General features: G+C 40.1%; 2 protein-coding genes across 2 annotated transcripts in view; one reads left to right on the top strand and one right to left on the bottom strand.

Moving 5' to 3' along the window:
* Positions 1–3,760: 3,760 nt before the first annotated feature.
* On the bottom strand, positions 3,761–25,782 carry ZNF704 (zinc finger protein 704). The gene is made up of 9 exons (XM_053467980.1): positions 25,530–25,782; positions 23,197–23,420; positions 9,527–9,630; positions 8,859–9,082; positions 8,020–8,120; positions 7,478–7,736; positions 5,671–5,745; positions 4,439–4,530; positions 3,761–4,060 (listed from the first exon to the last, which is right to left on the bottom strand). Exons 1-9 carry the CDS (start codon positions 25,707–25,709, stop codon positions 3,949–3,951), a joined length of 1,371 nt encoding a protein of 456 aa, XP_053323955.1. The 5' UTR covers positions 25,710–25,782; the 3' UTR covers positions 3,761–3,948.
* LOC128497813 (myelin P2 protein-like) overlaps positions 15,808–25,869 on the top strand; it is a 118,578-nt gene continuing 108,516 nt past the window's right edge. The window contains exon 1 of the mRNA XM_053467991.1: positions 15,808–15,811. The gene's annotated coding sequence lies outside the window, so the exon portion shown is untranslated. The remainder of the gene's footprint in view (positions 15,812–25,869) is intronic.

The following is a 25,869-nucleotide window of genomic DNA, read 5'->3' on the forward strand; positions in this document are numbered from 1 at the left end:
TATCCTGGGTAAAAAGCCTCTTAGGCCATTACAATGGTGGCTCGTACGCTGCATCTGAAAACCCTTATCATTGATGCCCAGTCTTTTCATCAAATCCATCTGACAATCCTACCTGCTTAACCGGTGTTTAAGGTTGATACGTGTTGCGATAAACAGTCGTTATTGTTAATGTAATTTAAATGCCTGGCATTACACTGAAGAGAAATATGATGTCATATAGTAATGTCCTGGCCGTTAACATCCCCCCAAATCCCGTTGGCCCTCTTTCCTCCCCTAATGTTTCTCTGTTGTAGAACTCAGACTGCTCCATCTTCGTTGTAATACAACTACAGTCCACAAGGGGGCATTACAGGTTTGTAGTTTCCATGTTCCAGTATTCACAAATCTTCAAGAGAATATCCCCGCTATAAAGGGGTTAAACAATAAGAAATGTTGTGATAAGGGTACATAGTCTAAAGTGGAAGGTCACATTCTTAAAGGTAACATATAAAGGTATTGGTTCACTGAAGGAGTGGTAGATAAGGGGAACAGTCATGGTCTTGATTCAATGATTTGTATTGTATGCAGTCATCAGGTAAACCTGATTTCCTCCACAGAAGCTCATCAAGGTGTGAGGGATGGCAAGAATGATATTGTGATGATAGAATAAGGTTTCTGTTTGGCTGCATGGATGGTTGGTTATGGTAGGTGAACCAAAAACGCCATGGTGCTGCCAATCTATAGAAGGGTGTAAATATCAATTTCGTTAGCAGATTGCGATGAAATGCCGTCCTTTATTTTATATGTTTTATTTGTATTTTGTGGCATTAATCACCTTGCCAAGAGCGTTCTGATTAAACTGGAATAGGGCCAATTCCCCAATGCTTAAACAGTGCTTCTCCACTTAAACCTGTTTTCTGGTACCAAATTCTCTTTTTTTTTCAATCAGGAAATGACACCCGAGGAGTATTTTTAATTTTCTATGTTGATGTAACAGATGGCAAAGCTCTTTAATGATATCATTGATATATAAACACATCGACCCCCACAGGCGGATTTGGTTCAAATCACAAAGGGGCGTCAGTAGATCTGCTACATGCATTTCTTCCTATTAAAAAAGTGCTACGGTACTGTCACTACCATGGTCGTGATTCAATGACATGTCCGAAATCCAGCCTTTAATTGAAAATGAACATGGCTTGCTAAAATAATAGAAATACTTCTACTTACAGGGCACAAATCCCTCAAACCATGTTAACTTTTCAGATGTATGTGCACGTTTATGGAGCATATCTCATAATCACAGCATATGGTGCTCTAATTTCACATCTAAACCACTTTGATTATTTTTGCAGGTTGTTGCTACAGCAGAAGCTCATTAGAGTCAACGTGGTACAACCATTAGTGTAATGATGTGGGATGAAGTGACCACATTAACATTTTTCCATTTCACATGTTGACCAGTGTGATGTAGAATGCCCCGTTCCTAATTTGTAACCGTTTCTGTTCATTGAGAAAGGGGCAATGAGCACTAAGGGGTTTGCACTTCAAATGTATCCACAGAACTAATTCAACACTGCGCCTGAGTACACTGACTACCTTTTTCTTGTAAGGCAACATTTGTACAATAATAATAAGAGAATAAAAACTACAGTAATGGCTCAAATGCATAGATTTTTATGTTATGGGAACCAAAACGCTCCGTTACGTACCCGTACCACACTAGATTTTTTTATTTGTTAAACTTTTGGGTTTGGTAACAGTGAAGTTGTTTTATTTTTTATATTTTAGTGGGAAGGTACAAGACATTGGTGCAGAGTGGAGTTGGAGTCTTTATAGATCTCAGGAACCTCTCTTGTAAGCAGACGGCAGCTCTTACAATGTCATGGAGGCATCCCTGTGCTTCATATATTTATTGTAATCTTATCACTTTATTTACATGTTTCTTATATAGCGCTACCGGCTCCTACCGATGAGAGAGACTCCAGGCTGATATAAGACGGCTTGATCTCCCGTGTGGAAAAGGGTCGAACTGGCAAATTCCACAGCACAAAACACAATGCAATGAAAACGATTACACACGCATATAGGTTTATTACAACAAAATGTAGAAAAAACATTTCAAAAAGTATACTTCTAAGTAACATCTATCAGAATGTAATAACAATGGGTAATAATAACTTAATAGAATGATTATATTTCTGGAGCATTTCAGAGAGAATCTACGGATATACTGTACTTTGGCAAACACATACAGTACATATGCTATGTTCTAAAAGGATATGGGGGGCTGGCGCACAGGTATGTACAATTTGACTTTTATGTCTAATAATACCTATTGGCTGTATTTTCTATAATAACGAGACAGTCTATAATATATCTGATATCAGTTATATTGCAGGTGTGATACCGTGCCTCTGTCTCTACAGATTGATGTATTAGGTGCCAAAGGGTGCTCAGACCTGTAATACTCGGCTTCCGGGCCATTTCCGGGAAACTTTCTGGTTTTTAACTAGATGCCTTCAGTTTCCTGACAAAGCCCCAACTTTTTTATGAACCTGGGTGGTAGTAACTCTCCACTCCTTAATCCTTCTTGCCTTCTTATTCATTTGCATCTAACGTCCCAAAATCCCTACTCGATATTCACCCTTACCTCATTTCTCAGTCCAAGATTTTTTTTTTGATCATATCCTTTTTTATTTTTATACAAAAATTAGTAAAATGTTGAAGAAGAGTACATTCCATGCAATGCTATGATGTTTGTTGCCACTTTGAAGGGAATAGGATTGATAAAATGCATTATAAATACACAATATATTTACGTAAAAACAATAAATACAATATCCTAGCCAGTATCAGTAAGTGAAGACCTATTAACTTCCCCAAAAACCTGTATAATACATATATCTATATACCATTATAGCATGGTAACACCCTTTGTCCCCGTATTCCATCATGTACTATGAGATGGATTCGCTACTGTTTGCAGGTTACAGTGAAAACTTTCCTATAAAAAGAACAGATTTGGCCCTGTATAATGCATAAATAAATCGTCGATTCCTACATTATACATTTGGGAAGCATAAGTAAGCCCTTACTGCAGGAGGTCACTAGGTTTCCCCCTTCGTAAATCATAGTGAAGTTTTGAATGATCGAATAGATACCTGATTTCACGTTTCCATGTTATTAGCGGATAATGATGAGGTCTCATTGCTCTAGTGAATGATTGCTTGCAATTGTTTTGTGACCTGACACTCCAAAAACTAACGAGCTATGGATATTACTTCCTACCAAACACCATGCCCATAGTTATCTAGTGTACGTTGGGATCTACCTACGAGTGTTCTACGCATGCTGATCGAGCTATCACGCAAGCTAAATTCTCAGTATAAAACGCAGACTTGTGGAAGCACAGAAAAAGTCCATATTCCAGAAGAAAGAAGTCAACTTCCACAAAAAATATTTACAGGAAGAAACCTTTGTCCAGCTCTTCCGCTTGCCTTGATACTGAAAACATATCTTCTTTACCCTTCTGGGTCACGTGCTGCCCTGAAACTGATCTCATTCTCTTACAAGCTTCATAAGACAGTCTTTATCTGTCGGTGTTTAGTGACGTTGAAAATTGTCCAACACCTCTAGGAAGAAGTAATTTCAGGTTAATAACTCAGGCCTCTGCAATGTCTTCTTGAAGCAAAAGTAGGAAGCTAGCGACTTCTTCAATCAATGATCATCCGGCAGACCAAAGGTTGTGAGCCGCATGTGAGATACAGTCATTTAGATCCCAAACAGAATATATACATGCAGAGGGTCCCAGTACTTTGTGTTAAGTTCACCACAAGAGCTGATTTGTTTCCTGGAAAACGCACATTTTAGTTCATTTACTTTATCTTTTCCATGTGCCATAGATTGGAACAAAATATGGATCTCCCTCACTGGCCGTGAACATCACCGCTAGAACTTTGTCTACACTCAGTCGAGAAACCTTTGGCAGGCTTTCTTCCAGCGGCATGCCGTACACCATTTATCCCGGTTTTCCATTCCATACACTTTTCGACACTTTTTATGTTCCCCGCGAGGCTTTCTGCTGGCAAAGGGTGATAATATTAGTTTTCAGCAATACCTCAAGATATTAGCACTAATGAACTTAACCGTATATATATGAATAAAACCTCATTTTGTGTACATAAAGAGGGTGGAAAGTCATTATAATAAATAAAATAAATATAATTAATACCGATTTATCTCCATGTGGCTAAACGGTCCCATACTAATGCACTATGGTCCCATATTAATGCACTATGGTCCCATACTAATGCACTATGTAGCTACCATATATAAATTAATTTTAGTGGACATAAGACACATAGGGGCAAAAGTCAGCTTGATTTCCGCATGTCGATGCACAGAGCTCCTAATGCTTATTATTAAATGTGTAATACATCCAATTACCCGCACATACCTCATTCCCATTCCTGCTCTTGTAGGGGATAAGATCCCTGTCTGTCCAATTTGTCTATGCTCCTCGTAGCTAGTGGAGATGTTTCTTGAAACCTGAAAGAACGTACACATTTTTCTATCAGAAAAGGAGACATCGGAGAGGAGTATTTTATTAAGTAAGGATTAGTACAGATCCTTCGTATGTGAGACACAAATATGATAAAAGCTCTACAAGGTTTGATGATACAACAATATGAACTTCCATGTTCAGCATATTTCCGATTATAAATTAACACCAAATATAATGGATATAACATAGATTAAAGTCTGTTATTACTGCAGGAGTAAGTTTGGGTTGGTTGGTTGCTTGTGTCGCAGGTTATTGGCATCACAGATGTTCGAACTGAATACCAATGATAAGGTTTAGCAATTGTCTCTGGTCAGTGGCCACAAAACATTGCCTTATATGAGTTTGGTTGTTTTACAAACCGCCAATAACCATACTTTACAGTAAAATTAAAATGGCAAAGGGAAGAAATACCTGATTTTACTTATCAGTCTCATTATATATATACACGGGTCATATAATCCCTTTCTTTTACCAACATCTTCCCACTTTCTACAGCTGCCGATAGATAAAGACGCACTTTTGGCACCCTAGTGTACGAGGTGTGCTCTAGCGAACAGGTCGGTCACAGATTTGGGTAGCACTGCATGTTTATCCTTCACGCTTTTATGATAAGAATACGACTTTACTAAATGCTCTAAAATAGAACTTGAAGTCGCGTCTTTAAGTTCGTTCCAGTTACTGCCATTTTAATACACAAAGCCTCTGCAGCTGCAATATAAATCTCGTACAACATCAAAATATTGTAAAACTATTGTCTCCTCTACATTCATCAATTACATTCGCGAGTCCTCAAATAATTACTAATTCACAAACTAAGCCGAGAGGATAGTTCATTATTACCATGCAGCAGATGTGCTTTTCATCCAGTGCATGTGTTTGGATTCGGGATCTTGTAAACCGCCCTAAATCCGCCCAGCAGTATTCCGCTTGTATTTATCATTTCCTGCACACTATTGATAGTTCAAAGTGACATTTGCTTCTATCAGTACTGAAATGATCTATCACATGTCACATTTAGACATCTGTAAATAGCTGTGCTACAGAAATATCAGTGGCAGCTGCAAAACGAACCCAAATATACATTACAAACATATACAAATGATATTTTCTGCTTTTTTACTTACTGGGTTGCCAGCGAACGAAGTGACATTATTGATATGGAGCTTTTTTGAGCCTGGAATATTTACCGGGGGAGAAGCCTGCAAAATGAAAATATTACTTAGCTAATGATTTTGAAAGAAAAAAAACCAAGAAGGCTGTAGCCTGGAGGTCAACGAGGCTGGTTCATATAAAACTGAATAAATAAAAACTGAAAATGTTCAAAGTTATTCCCAAGTTACTTAATTGAACTCCAGCTAATTAAGTACCTTTTGCCCCTGGGCTTGAAATGATACATGTTTATGTTTCTCATTCTTTAGGACTTTTCTGTATTTTATTGGCTTTATTTTTTAGGTAGGTTCCCCACACAGACCGTAAGCTCTATAGGTCTGATACACATCCATGCTCACACACACACAGCTACACATCCATGCTGACATACATTAATACAAACACATATACATCCCACCTCCTGCCCGCCCCCGCTTACCTCTCACCGCTCCAGCAGCTTCCTCTCTGGCTACTCGCTACACTGCACGGGCAACCTCGGTTTCACCGCAGGGTCACGTGATGTAACGTGACCCCGATACGCTCCTGTCTCCCCGTGCTGGTTCAAAATAGTTTAGAAAGGGCCCTTGGACCCCGATCAAAATATCTGTATGACTACTGTAAGGTGCTAAGTGCTTCTGTTGGGGCTTAATAAATAAAAATATAAATACACACGGCAATGTCTTAATTTGATACATGAAGAAATCATAACAGCAAATGAATGGAGGCCCTTTTTGTAGGCGTCATTTTTGTATAGTGAGTAGGGAACCTAGCAATGTGTGCTAAGCAGGTTTTCGGTACTTGAAGCACAAGAGTGGGGAACATATATTAGCCTATATAACATACGCATTGGTGTTCCTCAGTGTCCTCTGTACACTAAAGGGCCGTATTGGCCCAAGCTGACATCAGACACAGGGTACATAAAGCTAGAGTATTGTTGCAAATATAAGATGCATTTTGATACTTTCTTGCCGATACGTGACTTATGACATAATCACAGCACCCGATCTCCAAGAGGATACAAGTTTGTGAGAACTAGCTTGGAGATATTACTTTTTATATGACAGTTTGAGCGAGAGAGGTGAAATTCAAGAGATCTCCAGCAACAATAAGAACTGCACTTATTGTATCTGAAATAGTTTTCAAAAAAAATGAAATAAAGCAGAACAGGCAATGATTGAAAGGGAGTTTTTTGGGCTATAATAATACAAACGTATTAGTTCTCAACTGGTGTAACCAAAGCAAAGAACACAGGCAATCGCTAACGCACTTAAAACTCATACATTTGTAGCAAACGGTTCAACTGAATTCCTTTGGAATATTTTAACTTAGTTGAGAAATGATACTTTCTCTGGCACAAAGCCCAGCAATGATTCCGTTCTATATTAGTAAAGCATTTCCAAGAGGAACTATTGAAAGATGCAGACACTTGAATATGTTGCACAATTTAACCCTTTGCATTACTTATACATCGACTATCAGCATAACTCTGCTCTGAAAATCTTTTGCATATTTAATATTTAGAAAAAGTACTCCAATTTCAGGACCACACTTACAATTTTAACACTGTATATAAGCACACAGATTAGGCATACAATGACCTCTACATATTTGTTATGGCTTATTCTTACCTTTATTTAACTTAATATCTCATTGAAAATCCCTTCCCTGGTGAAGGATTATTGTGTATGGCACACATACCAAGGCTAATGTTTACCAAATTTTCTTGAAAGACATTAGTTTAACTAAGTAACTAATCCATCCATCCATCCATCCATCGGTTACCTGATATGCATGGTCTGAAGTTAGAAGTAAAAATGTGCCAGGAGCTGAACTACTAAGAGGTGTGATCAGTGGACTCTCTTTTTTGGCTGGATTGTCCAAGCTTCCGGCGTCTGGGAAAAATGCTGTTGAGGGAGGTGATGGTGAAGAGGGTGATACAGGTGGGAGGCTACTGAGACCTTCCAAAGAGTCCTTGTTCAGCCTGACCTCCGTATAATAAAAGTCTTCTTCCCCCTCATTATCATCTGATTCTCCGGTACTTCTGAAGTGAAAAGAAACAACATTTCAGCCCTGCAGCACAAAACTAAATGTAACGGAGTGAAACACCCTTTTATATGACTTTGCCAGTTTTCTTTTTTTTCAATATTATGTCCCATTTCTTAAACTTTTTTGTCCTATTCATGCTTCTTCTATGTAATAATTTCCAAAAAAGAAATGTAGCTCCATTGTAATGCAACACACAAAAACCACAAATATATCACACACACAACATTCTTATCTGACACCCCCAGACCACCACAAGCTTTAGTGTTAACATGAATTACCCCAGATGAATAGTTCTGATGTGTTTCTTTATTCCAGCTGCTGTGCTCAAAGTCTTCCCACATCTCTTCCAGAGACATTTAAACATCACTTTCATGGAGTTCTACGCATACAAAATATGGAAATAGATAGAGGACAAAGAGATAATCACAAAGTCCACCTCTAGAGGTACAACAGCTGATTTCACTTGGTGTAGAATAAGTAGTTTGTGCCCCATGCCATGGCAGAGATATGGACTCCCATGGGACAGGGGCTCGAATCATTGCTCTATAATACACAACCGCTTCATGGCAATAATACCCGTAGATTCTTTGCAGTAATTAGCTGGGACAGAGCATTTTGGCAAAATATATATCCAACTTAAATGTTTGAATGCTTGAAACCGGGGCAGCTATACACTGTACATGACAAAACGTGTACATATTTACCCCCCCCCCACAGACATACTAAATACATGCGGCCGCGATTTGCCTTTTCCTTTGGATAAAAGAGGTGGGTTAATACAGGGATATCCCGGGTTAGGTCTGTTTGTTTATTTTAAACTATGAGTCCTAAAACTTACATGCAGCAAACCGCCCTTAACACGAGTCAAATGAATTTATTTTATTCTTATTTCACAAATGAATCATATTAGGGTCTATATATGTATCACATATGCATTAGAACCTATGTGCTGGTACGTGCTTAGAACATCCATAGTTGTATTAGTCCATCTAACACGTTAAAAGGTGTTCCTCCTTTTAATAATAACAGCAGAGGGGTGAGGAAACACATTGCAGCATCAATTTATTCAGATTAATTATCATAATAATAGAATATGTGAATAAAAAAACAAACACACCTTCCTTTTTCTTGGAATAGTCTCCTCAAAAAGTACACTGCCAGTTTCTGTTTCCTCGATGGTTTCTTCTTGGTGAAAAGGTGATCGGAAGTGTTTGAAGCTGTCTGCAGAGAGTGGTGGCGATGGTGTGGAAGGATTCGAGTAGTCACTTGGTGTACCCCAACTCCAATAGTCACTACTACTGGAAGTAAAGAACCCTAACTCCTTCCAGGAACCATTCATATCTGAGAGCAAGACAAGAGGAGCAGTTAATCCACTGCCTTGGTTTTATGAAAATGGTATAACATTAATAGGTTGGACTAACTTTATCTGGTCTAGAGTTTAAGGATTTAAGGTAAGTCATATGGAAAAAACATGTATTATATTATAGTTTAGCATTAAAAAACATGATTTTATATCATTTTGGAGCAGGAAGGATCCCTTCATTTGCAGGCTAGACCAATACAGATGACGCGTTACTCCATTTCATTGAGCTCCAGTTGAACCTAGGCCCAGAAACCAAAAAACATCAAATGAATCCTGTAAGAATCTGAAGTCTGTTAGATATACATAGTCCGGTGTTATCTTTATTTATCTTTTGCAAGAGATTTTCTCAGCCCCTTGGAGTTCTGGGACACACGGGGGGGTAAAGCCGTCTCAGCCTGTATGTAAACAATTGGTGCCTTTACCAGTAAGTCGAGCAGGAGGGCTGCGAACCACGGGGCTTGTAGAAAGACTGGTCAGCACCATGGCAGCTGTCACTTTATCCATATCCACCTCATCTGCACATTTCCTAGAAGATGAAGAAAGACAACACTATTTTTAATGTACGCGACAGATATGCACATACACTATTTTAAATAATTAGTATAGAACGAAGGCCAGACTGCCTATAATAGATAGTAATAAAGAACACACATCCGGTGCTTTCTTGCTGGCTGGAGACATACTCAGAAAATGAACAATGTATTATGTATATAAAAAAAATATACAATGACTTCTCATGTAATAGCTGGTACAAATAATACATTGTTAGCACATACGTAGTGAGTAACATACCGTAAGTAACAATATATTTGGTGAATTTACATTTTGACCACTAGAGGGTAGGGGAACATGACAATACTGCGGCCCATGGGTTGCTAAAAGTTGATGAATTTATAATCGTTTTAGGCATTCAGTGAGATTTTTAATAGAACAGATGGGACAAATGCGCCATTTGATGCAGAGATCTCTCCATCTACATATCTCTATATTACACGATAAGTAATATGTACCATAACTCATTGCCCACATTGTGCAGTCTATGTGGTAAATGTTTATGGCTCATTGGCTTAAGGTAAGCTGGATTCGGATCTCGGCATCCTTTATCATATGGTTTGATAATGTATGTTTTATACATTTGCATTGTCCACAGATCCATTCTTGTGCTCATTGGCCATGCTGGTAAATTGTTAGTTCTGATACACTGGCTCGATAACTTTCATTTAAAATATAGTTATACGGGATTGCTAGATTTCTGGTCCTACATCCCAGGTATCCCCCTGCTGCAACAAATTAAAACATCGTAATAATCACTGTAGCAGTTGATAGACTATTATAATAGCCTGCAATTAATCATACGTACAGTACAAGCTGTACAAAGGGAGGCAGCAAATCCTTAAGCTATAATAATAGCAGCAGCCAGCTCTTGGTAAATTTTATGGCCATTAGAAATAGCCTTGAACCTTCCGACACTGTGGCACAAAAGTCATAATACGGACACCCACGTAGGAAACATTAAGGTGTTAAAGCTAGAATATCACCAAATATGTTTCATGTCATTGATTAGCTGTTTCAAGCAGCCAGTTCACTTTCTGTGAATGCGAATGCGGGGTCTCATTGGACCAGCCCGGTATATCAGGGGTCAGGAAATCTCCCGCATGGCAAATAGCTGGGAGGGGGAAATATGGAGGATTCAGCACCCTAGTTCCCCTATTTGCAAGAGGGATACCATGAAACTTTAAAGGGACCTCTCAGCTATTGTATGGATTAATGTGCATATGATGGCTGGGGTGTCCATTTAAGGGAGTCAAACCAAAAACAAGACTCATTTTATCTCACCAACAGCCATTACCTCAAAAAAGTAAATAAAATATGTATTATTTTTATTTTGACTGTCCTTGTTGTAGACATGTAGTTCACGAAAAAAAGATGGTATGTACTTTGCTTTCAATTACCCCATACTGCAGGCTGCTTCACACATCCATAAGGGGTAGCCTTAATTTTAGGGTGACCCTATGTGTCATATGGAGCAGCAAAGTCTAAAAATGCATTTTAAGCCACTAACTGTACATAAAGAAAAAATATAGGCCCAATACACGTCTGTAAGGAAGATGCATGAGTAATACGAATCTTTAAGCATTTGACCTAATATTGGAAACTGTATATTTCATTCATATTCTGTTCATGTTATGTCGCTTTTTGAAATTCATCTATAATAGAAATGTAAGAAAGCCTGAAAGGTTTGGTAATCTTCTCCAGCTGATATTTTATTCTTGAGGAACTTCATGTATATCATAATTCTTATCTTGATTTCCTTATAAGAGCTTTCTAGGAACTTCAGTATAATAAAATAGAATCAATTGTTATGACTGTGTTGCATTCTAAATGGGACTTTTGAATCATTAAATGAGAAAAAGGTAGTTTTCTCAAGAATAAACAATAGAAGTAAAGTTAGACAAATGTTTGTATCTTGCAATGATGAATACATTGAGAAAAAAAAACAATGACTGCCTTATCACATGATGATTTATATCTTAGAATTATCTTACATAGGACCCCAAATGTGACCTCATATAATGTAATTTTCTATATATGTGGGGGTTCATCAAACTTTTCATTGCAAAATGTCTGGGTTCAACCAAAGCCCCCCAGCAACAGAATCAGAAAATCAACAGAGAAATGTTCCCTTTTGTGTTTAATGCCTTTGTTATTGCTCTCAAGAAATACATAAATGGTTTAATATATAAAATGTTTAAAGAAAAATATTTAAAAAAAAAATGAAAACTTAAAGGGAATTTAACACGTTTAGAACTAAATGCAACATTGAAAATATCATCCCTGGTACTGTTGAATGCACAACACTTTTGATTTTGGTGGCTGTTTTTAAATGGTTCATTATGGAGGTACCGTGGCTTCTGTGTGGGCACTAAATACAGTAAACATGATATATCACAGAAAGGGGGCCTTTAATGTTATGGATATATATATATATGACAAGGTCAAATAAAAACGATGCTTACAGCAAGTATAAAAAATAGACTATGTTGTTTGGGGTTCTCTACTACTAGCAAAGGGTGGATCATGCAAAATGAGTATAGAGTGGTAGGTGAATGATACAATCAACGATATATGATCAATATGATTACTGGTGGGAGAATACCTCCCAAGTGTCGCCCGAGTTACCGATGAAGTTACTCCTTACAATGGGAGATCTCCCCTGACTGGCCAAAGAAGCGTTATAGCAGGACAGACCTCCATTGCAGCTTCCACGTGACCACCTCTCGATGCTCTGCTGATGAGCGCCCCAAGGTGGTTTCTCTGGTAAGGTGGGAAAATAGTCCCATCCTGCATGCAGCCCTGTCCATTCCCACCTCTGGACCAGACCCTCCATACCTCTAGCCACACCCCCAACACAAGTGTTATTAAAGAAAAAGTCCCAGAAATTGACCTCTGTCCCTTTAAAGTAGGTTACCATCATTACACAAGACAGTACCTGGCTAGACAGTCTGCACTTTGGGAATATAAGTGCATGATTATCGTTCATTGTATTATAGCCGGCTCGTTTTTAATATTGCTCTTGAATATTTGGATTAGTTCAGAGAATTAGAAATGTTTCTCTGTTTCTACAAAAACTCCAAACAGCCTCCTAGAGTTGTGTCACAGCTGGATAATTCAATTTGCCTGATACATAATTTATAAGGGGCTCTCAGTTCAGAAGCTCCATGTATAGAAGCTGAGAAGAATAGCTATCGAACTGCGTGCTAAGGATAGATTACATCGGTACGGCCTCTATACTGAGTAAGCGCTCTCCAAAACATTATTCATTGGACGTATTTTGTTTAACTACGATATTTAGTTCCCAACCAGCAGCTAGAACTTTTAGAAAGTGTTAAATGATGGTGCTGTCCTTGTGCCAGGCATTAGTTTACATTATTACTAACTACATTAAAACATAACGGGTGTACAATCATGCCTATAAATGCAAAATATTAGCTTGTTATAGGTTGCATGGCAAGTAAAGGAGGAAAAACAAAGTTGCTAGAGGCCAGTTTTGCCTGCCAGGTAACTTCTGGAACAAACGGCCATTGTTTATTCAGGCTGCCCTAGAAATGAAAGTCATGGTTTGGATTAATTTTGTTTATTTTCAACTGGTTTCAGCTGTAAAAGGTACAGTGTGTGACTGCTGACCTCTCGTATTAAAGAGCCATTTTGTTCCATACATTTTGATATTGGCTTACTTCAGCAGAGTAAAGCCCAAAGTTGATGTATAGCAGAGAAGAACAATAGTTTTGCGTGAAGCAGAGCCGGATTAAGGAGAAGACTTCTCCAGGCCAGGGAAGATGTGCTAAATATACCAAAGTCTGATCTGGAACAACCACTTTAGGTGGCTAAGTGGAGCCATTCCAAAACATGCCTGGTTCAAAATTACCAAACATTAGGAGAGGATACAATTGTATATTTTTAGGTATTACTGCTTCTGGATATGCCAAATTTTATTCTTCCCTGTGAACCTCTGGTTTTTACCCTGCTCAGGCCTAGACTGACCATCGGGCACATCTGGCCAATGGTTGGTGGGCAAGACAATTTTTACAACTGTCTGAACTTAAGAAGTCAGGTTGTGATTAAAATGTTAATGCACACCGCATGTACTCATTGTCCCTCAGCTGGTACAAATAAACAGGGAACACACATTACTCATCATCAGCTCACCTTCCGAGTGCATGTATTAGATTTATAAATCACTAATGCTCTTTTCACCGAAGTTAACAAAAGAAAGACGCAGCAATGAAGACTACAAATTTATAATGTAACAAAAGTATGTACATGGATTATTAAATATACATGGATAATCACTTCAGCATCAGCACATACAGTTGATGAGCAGCTATTTAAAGCCAACTTTGGCGTGTGCAGGGGAACTGTGTAAACATGTATAATACCTAACGTGTAGACAACTGAAGCTACAAGGTGTGGCAAAAAGGTTTTCTCACATTATCAGAGTGGCTACACAATCACGGGACTTTTGCCCCCCATATGCCCTGTCAGATCTTTTTTGGGAGCACAGTCCCCAGGGGTGAACTTAGGGTTGGCGGTGCCTGGGTGCAGTTTTACCTTTGTGCCCCCCACTCTAGATAGTCATGACGTCTGTACAGGATCATGCTGAGCAAAATCGTGTTCATACTTTGGAGGTGGTTCAGATGGAAAAAAGTAGACTGACTCAGCATAGGAAAGGTGTATATAATTTCACCCTTATGTAAACATCCACTGGAATCATGGAGAGCCCTATATCAAATGTACTAGTGTACGAAAGTGGACTCTCTGCCCCATGATTTGGAGTTGCCGGTGAGGTCTAGGTAAAGTATGATAGTGGAGGTTGCGGGAATAGTAAGACTTTGTCACCTACAATTATGTGAAATGATTGATTTCAGGTTCTTCATCAGCATCACTTGGTGTCATCAATATGAGGATTGTTGTTGATATTGACAGCCACAAAAATCCCAATTAGTCAAATTTTAGGTCTTGCTACTTACAATGAGAGAGACAGTTTTCAGGAGTTGTCTCTTTTCCATTAACATTTTGGGATACTGACTGGCATTCCGGTTTCAGAACCCCAAATGATTATTCCACAAGCAACAAACAAGTGTAACTAAAGTTACTGAACAAACTGTCGTATTTGACTGCTACACCTGTCTAGGTGTAAGTCTTGCCATTAATAGAGATACCAGCCCTATCATGCAAGCACCGGACCCAGTACTTCTGGTTGTCAGACATTGACCACATAACAGCCACCCATTAAACACAAACAGGAAGAATATTACTTTGCTGGTCACACAAGATATGTGAGACCTGAAGGTACACTCCATGATGACTAAAAGCAGTACTTTTGTCCCAGCAACAATTAGGTGATACCATCAAAGATGGTCAGGGTCCATACATAGCTGTCTGTTTCCCCACTGACTGGCTTTTAATGCCATGTTAGATCCTGTGTGATTGGAGACAGAGAAGCAGCAGATTAAGATAAAGTAACGGAGAATAAAACTTTCCACCTCACCCCTTCACCAGGGTTTGTTCACGGGCACTTCCTGTCTACAGAAGCCCGTGTTTCCTGTGACATGGTGTGTGTCTGTTTCATAGAAATGATGCACGACAATACCTAAGATACATGTGTGTAAACTCTGCTTACACCATATTAAAAAAAAACCCAGCGAAGAATAGATATTGCGGTATTTACCAGTATATTTAGGAGTAATTCAAGCTTACCTGACAAGAGGCAACACAATAAGAAGGAGAGCAATACATTTCATTTTCAATACAAAAACATCTCCATAAACGTATATATATGTGGTTGAGGGCAATCACTTGATTCTGGAAGAACATTTACAGGAACAGAAGTGCAACTTCACAATACTTTTTCCCTAACTACTTATTTATCTGCCCCTTGATGGGTAGTATTGCTGTATTTCATCCTATAACCAGCCACCTTCAGCAGAGGAATGATGAATACTTTAGGAGCACATGATTTATATAGCACCATCATATTCCACAGCGCTCGGTAATTAGGATATAACTAGTAGTGCATCACTTAATTTAACAGGTTTACGATCGAACAATGGGGTATAATCTTACAAATGCAAAATATGAATCACTGGTTCCATACACCAATTCTCTAATAAACTGGAATCCCATGATATTGCCGTAGTGCAGCCAGGCAGTGTCTGTTAATAGTCCAGCTCTCTGGAGGATAGCAGAAAATGCAGTCACCAACAGAGCAGAAGAAATAAGGTCCGCGTGGGCTACCATGAGCCAAGGGCTTAACAATTATGGTCGTAACTGTGACCTGGCCCACCACTCTAGGGGGCCTGGACGACGCATGCAACCATTTGACCGCCCCTTTAAAGCAGCTGAGTGCCCAGTAATACGCACAGCTAGAGGCACATACAGCGTAGAGATCATCCAGTCTGATGATCTCCCCAACTCTGCCTGTATGCTGTATCTGACTGATCCAGCATGCAAGAAGTGACATCATATTCAAAGCTGGCACTGTGGGACATGTTGTTTGCTGAAGTTGGGGGAGCCATTTTTGTACATGGGTCCTCTGGTTTTTAGTTATGCCCCTGCCATGAGCTGACATCAAGTCTTAACTGAGATCTACTCTCAAAGCTGCTTCTAGCAGGAAACCCAAAGCTGGCACATCGGAGGAAAGCAATCAGCCCACAGTTATTTCTGAGGTTGATCTGCAAACTATGTTACTGAAACCTGCATTTCTATCCAGGTTCCAGTTCACAACACCTTTACAAGTGTGTTACTGCTTCATTATTGAGTCAGAGGAAACAGACAACTTTTCATGTAATCAATGACCCTTCTGAAACTAGACCATGGTTAGAGTGTTCAGCACGGTAATCCTTATGCATGATCTCACATTCTCTGCCACCAGTATCTTATATCAAAGGGATGTGTTTTGAAAGGAATGAACTCATTAATGAGATTTACAGTGTTGTAAAAAAGTGTTTGCCCCTTCCTGATTTCTTCTGATTTTGCTTATTTGTCACACGTAATTGTTCCAGATCACAAAACTGATTTTTAAAGTAGTATTATAAATAACAAAAGACAAAGATAAACCGAGTAAACACAAAGTGGTTTTTATTTAATTATTTCATGTATAGAGTGAATGTATTTGAAAAAAGTAATTGCCAGCTTAGTAACTAAAATCAACCAATTAACCAAATGTAATTGATAATTGGGCTCAATTTCACTAGATACATTAACAGTCCTGTTGAATCTAAACATCAATTAAATAGAACCTCTCCTGCAAATTGAAGTGGGCTAAAAGGTCTCACAAAGTCATTAACTTCCATCAGTCTGGAATGTTACAAAGGCCACTTCTAAGGCTCTGAAACTTCAGTGAACATAGGTGAGATCTATTATCTACAAATGGAGAAAACTAACAGTGGTGAACCTTCCCAGATGTGGCCGGCCTACCAAAGTTCTTCCAAAAGCATGTAAAAAATTCATCCAGGTCACAAACCAGACTAACACAAATGCAGACCTCTGTAATAAGAAACTGTGCAAAAATGGCAAGGCGAACCAAAAACAACATAAAGGCTAGTCTCACATTTGCCAAAAAAACTCTTGATGACCCCCAAGACTCTTGGGATAATATCCTGTGTACTGATGAGAACTGAAGTTTTTGGAAGACATGGGTCATGTTACATCTGGCGTAAAGTTAACACAGCATTTGTCCGGCCATCCTTCTTTACTTAAAGCTGAAGTGCAGTTGGGTTAAGCAGCAGGGCAATGAATTGTGGCACAGAAGGATTTCCACCTCTAAATGGCTCAAAAGATGAAAAATAAAGGTTTTGGGGACCTAGTCAACTGTAATCTGATTGGGACGGTGTGCACGACCGACCTAACAAAGACAGTTCATGCTCAAAAACCCTTCAATGTGGCTGAATTAAATCAAGACGTGTGGGCTAAAATCGCTCCAGTGTTGTAAGAGACTCATTGCCAGATATCGCAAACATTTGGCTGCAGTTTGTTCCACACCAAGGGTGACACAACCAGTTTTTAGGTTTAGTGGGGCAATTACTTTTTCACACAGGTTATATACGTTTTGATACATTCTTTAACTTCAATAATTTAAATGATTAAAAGCTGTGTTGTGTCTGTCTTATTAAAATAAATTGGGTGACATTTACATTGACAAATAAGCAAAAATACAAGAATCTGGGAAGAGGGCGAATGCTTTTTCAAAGCACTTGCGTAATAATGAGGTCCCGCATCCCCTGTATGTGGCAATAGCATGATAATATTTTAAACTGGCAGATAAAAAGCTGGTTCTACCAACATATTAACGCTGTAACACTGAAGGTTACATGGGGCTAGCCATAAAACATGCTTATGATGCAAAACTTACTTATCACAGTGTTACTAACAACCTTTTTTCTCTTTCTAGACAAACCCAGCACTGGGAAGAGGCAGTGTAACTGCGGCCTATGCATTCTGTAATGCATCAGCGTATTATGGTAATTTCATGTGAGAGCTTATATCCGGTACAGAGTAACATTTTCAGCTAAAGGCTAATGTGTTAGTCATAGTCAACGACGGCAGTGGCATTTAAGAGCATTTTGTTTTAGCTTATGTTTAAATGCCGTTTTAGTAATAGTTTACAACACACTGTATCTAGATGATGTATATCATCAGAGGGAGGAGGGACTTTGAATTTGTTAACACGGCTGAGCCTAGGGTTATTGATGCTTGGGTGCATTACTTCTTTGGTGACACACCCTCTAATTAAAAGACACGCACATACTAAAACACAAACAACACAAATTTACACATATACTATATCCCTTCTTTCCCTAGGACCCCTAACACAACTGACGCACTCATGCACCATACACTAATATGCACACACACACGCTAACACATCTCTACCTCCCCTTCCCTCAGTTTGCACGGTGCCCTGTCTTCGTAGCTTGTATCCATGCGAGCTACCACTCTACTGCCATGGGCCATCTATATGACTGGGTGCCTGGGAACCCTTCACCTGGTGCACCCTCCTTAGCACACCCCTGGATAAGCAGGGTCTACCAGGAACTAGCCATATAAATCGTCCGACCCTATAGCCCTGGGCATGAGGATACCAAAATTAGTTTGAAATGGTCCGATGTAGCAAATCCAAAATCCAGTTTCTGTGCAAAGCATGTAAAACGTGAATGAACGTGAACCTATATAAAGACAAAAAAGCAAGATTCTGCAAAAGGGGGTATGCAAACAAGAATTTATTGTTTAAGATCCCAACTGCCTTTGAAAAGGATAGAGTTTTGAGATGTCACCTACCAATATTTTGGAATTACAGCAATGGCATCTCCATTAAAAGCACAAATTAACAGGACCTATTTAGTGGCGCAACGTCATTATATATTTTATCCCGTTAACAAACCCAACTTCGAGGCTTTTTCTTGCTTCAACATCATGGTCAATGCAATTTTGTTCTTTAAAAATATATTCTTTAAATATTTTATTTTCAAAATCATAATTTGGGTATTATTTTATGAAGGTCACTTTTTCTTATCCATTTTAGTTCTTACCCAAATTAGAAATAAAGACTCGAACACAATTTTTTCTTGCATGATTTATATACATTCTTTTTAACATTCTTATATGCCAATACCAAATTTGTAAATAAGTAGTACCTTGGTTACAAATTGATTACTTTTTTAAAAAAATTAATTTGTAATCATGAATTCAGCAAGTGTTTTGAGAGAAAATTTTAGGTTATTTCTCTTATTCTTTCTTGGTTGCAATTCATACAGACTGGACTGTGAAAAAAGATGCGCTCATCCAGGAACAGAAGAATGTAATACCAATATAGAATGCACATAATTCATAATAATGGTAAATTAGCATTTAAATTACCCTTATTGAGAAAAAAATATATCTCCATGTATTATTTGGCTAAGGAATTAGCATAGATTTCATTACCTGAATATAATCGGAGTATATTATTTATACACTATACGGACAAAACTATTGGGACACCTGACCATTACATCAACAGGGACTTTGATGACGACAAAGTGCATTCTAAATACACAGATATTAATATGAAGTTGGTCCCCTTTGCAGCTATAACAGTTTCCACTCTTCTGTGAAAGCTTTCCACTGAGTTTCTGTGGGAATTGCTGTCCATTCACCCAGTAGAGTATTTGTGAGATCAGGCACTGATGTTGGATGGGAAGGCCTGGCTCGCAGTCGCCGTTCCAGTTCATACCAAAGATGTTCGATGCAGTTGAGGTCAGGGATTTGCGCGGCCGGTCGAGTTCTTCCACACAAAGCTCATCTAACCATGTCTTTATGGACCTTGTTTTGTGCAGGGCACAGTCATGCTGGAATGGAAAAAGGCCTCCCCCAAACTGCTCCCACAAAGTTGGAAGCATTACATTGTCCTAAATTGTCTTGGTACGCTGAAGGTACATACGTTTAGGATGCAATGCCATTGGTCAGGTGTCCTAATACTTTTGTCCATGTAGTGTATATATTTTATACGCAATATAAATATAGCTGACGAGTCACATTAAGGACAAAATAGCTGTCCCTGGTCTGGCTTCTGCACCTCTGTCCCAGGCTTTGTTTAAAAACTGTCTAGCATAGGATACACGAAGGATCCATGTATGAAGTCGATTTAGAACCAAAAATTATGTTCATCGTTAAATTGATTTGCTTATACAAACCTGTTAACCAGTCTTAAGGCTTGTCTGGTACATGCTAGTGTTTGATAATGCTTTCTCATACATATATATTAGCTGAATATATCAGTTTATATAATATATGGGTATTAAATGCGTGGTTAGACTCTTTCAGTCCTTAGCGACTTTCTACAATGCTTTGACCAGTCTGCTAAAACAAAAAAAAAATCATGAGATTATTTGTGAATCAAATTCAGCATTTCAGTATCAGTTTTAGTTTCTCACTACTGCAGGGAGTTTTACTATTGGAGGATCCAGCGTTCAGGTGCGTTCATACAGGTCTTGGGAACAGCTCTGCATCTTTACACTGCCAGAACATTCTCTCAACCCCTGCTCCATCAATTTCACAATTAACAAATAGCAACAATATTTTTCAGAAAATTAGAAGATCGAGAGGAACGTCGCTTTGATGAGAGTTCTAGAGATGCTATGAGATAATAAAAAGGCGTAATATCCTGCTGATCATATCTGAGAAAATTATGGATTTTGAAAATCCCGACAGTGGGATGTTTTCGTGTTTCCATGTTTAACATGAGGCAGAAGGGCCGGCTGGCCTGGGCCGAAGCTTCCATTAGGGGCCCTCAGCAGCTGCCCCTTGGGATCGGAGAGTAGAGAGCGGAGCAGCACAGACCTCTCCCCTAACACTTGCTCCTTCTTGAGCTGCACCTACCCTTCTGGTACAGAGCGCTGGAATACGATGTCTGCCATCCGTAACAGGGATAAGACCGTTGTTTCGTGAAAATTATTGACACGTCAACTTTACATTAGGGGTTAAATTGTAACATTTTGTGTTTTTACCCTCGTTTCCACTAGCATGTGTATTAATAACAACTCACCATCTAGTCTCTTCAATCCCGTTATATCTGTTGTGTATTTCTATTGCCGTCTGTGTGAGATTAGTCTGCCATTGTCATCGGTGTAATCCCTTGCCATTGTGCTATGTGTTAATCTGTTCTTGTTTCATGTTGCATGTCAACCCCCTTTCTCCTGTTAAAGTGGCCTTATAAACGATGCCCAGTCCCACTAAAGTGTGTTCTCTTGGATCCTATCTGGAGGTACGATTACGTGGGAGACTTTTCCCCCATAAGAGCACTTTTACTCTCAGAATCGGAGGGGTTACCCATCTCGTATACAGCTTTCACTCAAGTGAAGCTCTCCCCCTGATTCTCCCTACAATCCTGACACTCAGCAGCAGGTGGCAGAAATTATGAATTGCAGGTATGGGAAGCATATTGATAGCCACAACATAAAACAGTTTGGTGATCAGAGAATAATGGAGGGGATAGATTTGTTGAAATCCAAAGGGGTGAATACATTTACATAGAGAGTGAGAATAGTAACTAATGCTGAGTATTATGGTATCTCAACAGAGAGGAGTTGGAAATAAAGAAGAGGACGGAAAGTATTTAAAAAGATTTGAATCAGACCACAAAAAAAAAAATTCCAAATAGTTTTTTTTTTCCCCACTTTAGACCAAAACCAAACGGTTAATAGAATAAGGCTGTGGTCAAGAGTAGCACAGATTAAAAGCATTTCCTATGAATAAGCAGTGAACATTATGGCAGTTATAACGAGAGGTAAGAGTTTGATTTTTCAATAGTTTAGGCATTAACTTGTTTATATAACTAAAGGATGATGATAATAATAATTATAAACGCCAAGTAGACTTATGCAAATGGACCAAAACCAATTTTAACAAATTTTCAGGTTAATTTTTGGCTCTTTGTTTTCGCACCACAAATTATGTTTCCTGCCCATTCCTTCTGGACGAAAATCGAGGGCTTTTTAAATTCTGAAATGAAATTCGTTGTCTGGCGCCCACATTTACTTTCTCACCCTCTCTAAATGTCTCCCTACTTTCTTGCAGACCGCTTCGGCTTCCATGTCTCGCAGCTCTGCTTCTTCACTGGCATCATCATCATCATCTTGTTCTTATCTCTTCAGTTTTCTTTCTTTGTCTGCGTCTCCATAGACATGACCTCCCGGTGAACTTCCCCAAAAAGGATATCACTGGAAGCTCCGCCATATTTGCAGAAGTTAATGGGAGGTTATGTCCACGGAGATGTGGAGGAAGAAAGAGGAGAGAAGAACAAGAAGATAAAGAAGATGATAGAAAAGGAGCCGGGCTGTGAGACATGGAAGCAGTCGGCAGAGAAGGAAGACATTCAAAGAGCATTAGAGACAGAGTAAACGAGAATGAGAGTGTAAAAGCACGTAAATGGGAGTGAATGAGCCAGAGTAACTTTGATAAGGCAGAGAGAGGGCTGAGCGGTGGGGACAATATGAAGTTAGAGTGCAAGAAGTCAGATACACACCAAGACATCCGGTAGTAATGCTCAGCTGTCTGAGAGCCCTGTTAGAAGCACGCAATTAAAGTTGTGTGTCTGTATGAAACTAGACCTGAGAGGAAGTAAATGCAAAACACAAACATCATGTTCTACGTGAACAAAATGAAAAAAAACAAAAAAAAAAACGGTAGATGTTCTAGTTCAATACACTAAGTGTTATAACCTTACCTGTCAGGACCTAGGTGTAACTTCTCTGACATTTCCACTCCGTGCAGAAGACGCAACAGCTTAGCTCTGCACCCACGTGGCCATGAGCATGTTCTAAGCACTATGCGTGTTTTATACCTGTGATGCCACGTCGGTGGATTTTCGGGCCGCCAGTATCTCATTGACTGTTCAGTTAGGCACTTTGAAACGGCATTATATATTTAACCTTACTGTATATTTGAACCCAGACATTTCCTATTTTCTTAGCTGCCATATCGTGAGTAATGTAGGAACATTAACAAAAATCAGGTCTTCAGGTTTGGTATGAAATGGCATGCGTTATCTACCTACCTTGCTCTAGGAACATCAATGTTTGATGAAACCACTTTGCGTTTTTCCTCTAGCAGACAGATAGATCTTCTGTGCTCTTGTTTCATTTCGGGTTCTTGATTGAAACCACTGCTAGAACTCTTTTTGTCCATTTTGTTTCCCTTTTTAACCTGGGCAGCCATTTGTAGCTTTGAAGTAAAATTCTGTTCCACGGTAGGATTGAGTTCATGACTTAAGCATTCTGTCTGCAAGATATAAATATCACAGATAACATACAGATATCTTGGGAGCAGAATTAACTGTTCAATTAATTACACGAGTGGACACTATCCCCAGACATGAAGACAATGCTCCACAAATGTTACACGTTTATTTCTGTCCACTGGCGTGATAAATTAGGTCAGTAATTGGAGCAGAGCAGACTGTAGTAGATCTTCATAAAAGAGAAGAAAGCCTGTATGTCAGGTCGCCCCACCTTACTAAAACCACAATATTTTTCTGAGATCCCTAGATGGTAATACGTGGTGGCCCTGGGGGCAACTGACCACCAAGATGGCCGAGAATTCATCAAACAGGGCTGGTCCGCTCAAAGAGGTGGGGTCAAATAACGCAATGTTTTGTGACACCTGTAGTAAAAGGTAAGGAGGTAGCTGGATAAGGGATAGGGTGCATATGTTTGTTATGGGGGGGGGCAAGAGGCCAATGGTAACACTTTTTTTTTTTACCTGCCCCCCAGGCATAGCCCTCCTCTGGATGGGTGATTTCCTTGCTGTTAGTGCACAACTGATGGAGGTGATGGTTAAGGCTGCAAACTGTGTGGACCCGGGCATGCCTTTCACTCAACAAGGAAAGTAATAATAATAATAATAATAATAATAAAGAACTAGATGTTCTGTGGGCTAGACTCTTGCTAGTAGAGCTGGGTGAAAAGTTGAAAACCGTTCCTGCAGATGGGAACCACAAGTTTTCACCTGCTGATGCTGCATTATAACAGCGGTTGCATTTATGTCGCATTGTCTACGTGTGAGGCAAACAGTCACAGAAATCAGCTGGGAAGTGCTACGTTCCATTGTTTTTTCATGAAAAAAAGAAAGGGAAAACACAATGGTGAAGAAACATGGCAAAGAAGGCAGTTCAGAATACGTGGAATGTCTTACAAGTAGGGTGCATTTCCTAGATGGCAGCAGCAGAGACAACTAAAGGACCGGCAAAAAGTCTACCACTTAGTCAACAGATTGAAAGGTGGGGCAAGAGGAGCTCCTACCATGGATTCAGAGGTAAACGCTTGCCCAGGGTCTAATCATTATTAAACAGAAAGAAAGGTTGGAACGCAGCACTCAGTAGTGAGATGGTGCACGAGCCAGGGTACCACCAAGTCCTTATATAAATCCAAAAAAAGAAGCAGAGGCTCAGCACTCAAATGATAAGGTGAGTTCATTTCACGCAGGCAACGTTTCGACACACAGGTCTTGAGAAAGAAATAAACTCACCTTATCATTTGAGTGCTGAGCCTCTGCTTCTTTATTTTGGATTTAATCATTATTAATGGCAGCCCTGATCATTATGTTGCCCATACACCAAAGGCCAGCCTTAATGGCAGCTTAATACTGCGAAAGCATGCCCATCACTTTCTACTTGCCCCCTTGTTTAGGGTGTGTGCGTGTGTGCTGTTCAGTCTATGTGACAGCAGGCACAGTGTCTTTGTACACAAAGCTTTGGCAGTGAAAGTGTATGGGGGGGGGTCCTAATGTCGCGCTTCCATTCCATTCATGATGCAGTTTCTCTCGCAATAAACCTCCAGGTGCAGGAGTGCAGGAAGGCAGAGGGGCTGTGGTGGGCGCGGCCGTTGCCCCGCAGCCTTTAGCCCTTTGTGTCCGGGCCACACTCCGCTGTCAGTGAGAGGCACACGCTGGGCTGCAGCACGTGGGTTCTGCCGCGCGCCTGACACACCCCCCTCGGCTGCAGATCCACAAAACAAACACTCACTACAACGGCTCGTCCCCCCTCCGAGCGCAGCCTGCGTGGGTTACACAGACATTGTAAAAACACGGTCTCGCGTGACACAGACAAACATGCATCGCTTCTCCAAACTTTATTAACGAGTAATACTGTATGACGAGCAACGACGGCTGCACCGGGCACTACTCCTCACCCCTCCCCCCACATGCGTTCGTGTTTATCCACCGCAAAAGAAACAACGTGTCCGTCACAGCTCCCTGCACCGGGACCGTAACTTGTCTCCTTTGTTGCCCCGTGATAAAAACAATGTTAGCGAGCTGCCACATGGCTTCCCATGGCGTGTCCCGCTGCGTCCGCATGCATTCCCCCACTCAAGCTGCACCCCAGTGACCCACCTTGCGGGGCCACTCCAGATGCCCCTCTCCGGGGCAGGTGGGTCTCTGGCGTTCCTTATGTGCGCCCAATTCTCCTGCCTCCGTCTGCGCCACAGGCGCTGGCTCCGGGTCCGAGGCTGGCTCCCATTGGCTCACCTCGCTGCCCAGCACCGATCGCTTACTGAGGCGCCGAGAATGCATGGCCCTCTCGCTGACTGTCCTCGGTCCTCCTATTCTTCAGGTTGGAGCTGCCACTCACCCGAGTGCGTACACACCCACCGCTCGGCACCTCCCGAGCCACACTCATCCACCGCCGCAACTTCCCTGCCGCACGAGCTGGGAGTTACTTGTACAGCGCTCC

This window comes from Spea bombifrons, chromosome 5 (genome assembly GCF_027358695.1).
Source record: "Spea bombifrons isolate aSpeBom1 chromosome 5, aSpeBom1.2.pri, whole genome shotgun sequence".
NCBI lineage: Eukaryota > Metazoa > Chordata > Amphibia > Anura > Pelobatidae > Spea > Spea bombifrons.

Excerpts from the sequence above, each read along its gene's own strand:
- ZNF704 (XM_053467980.1), bottom strand. The coding sequence starts at position 25,709 with ATGCATTCTCGGCGCCTCAGTAAGCGATCGGTGCTGGGCAGCGAGGTG. Across the intron at positions 9,083-9,526 it reads CCCTCCTGCTCGACTTACTG|ATATGAATGGTTCCTGGAAG; the intron begins GTAAAGGCACCA and ends TCTTGCTCTCAG. Across the intron at positions 4,061-4,438 it reads AGAGCAGGAATGGGAATGAG|AAAGCCTCGCGGGGAACATA; the intron begins GTATGTGCGGGT and ends CTTTGCCAGCAG.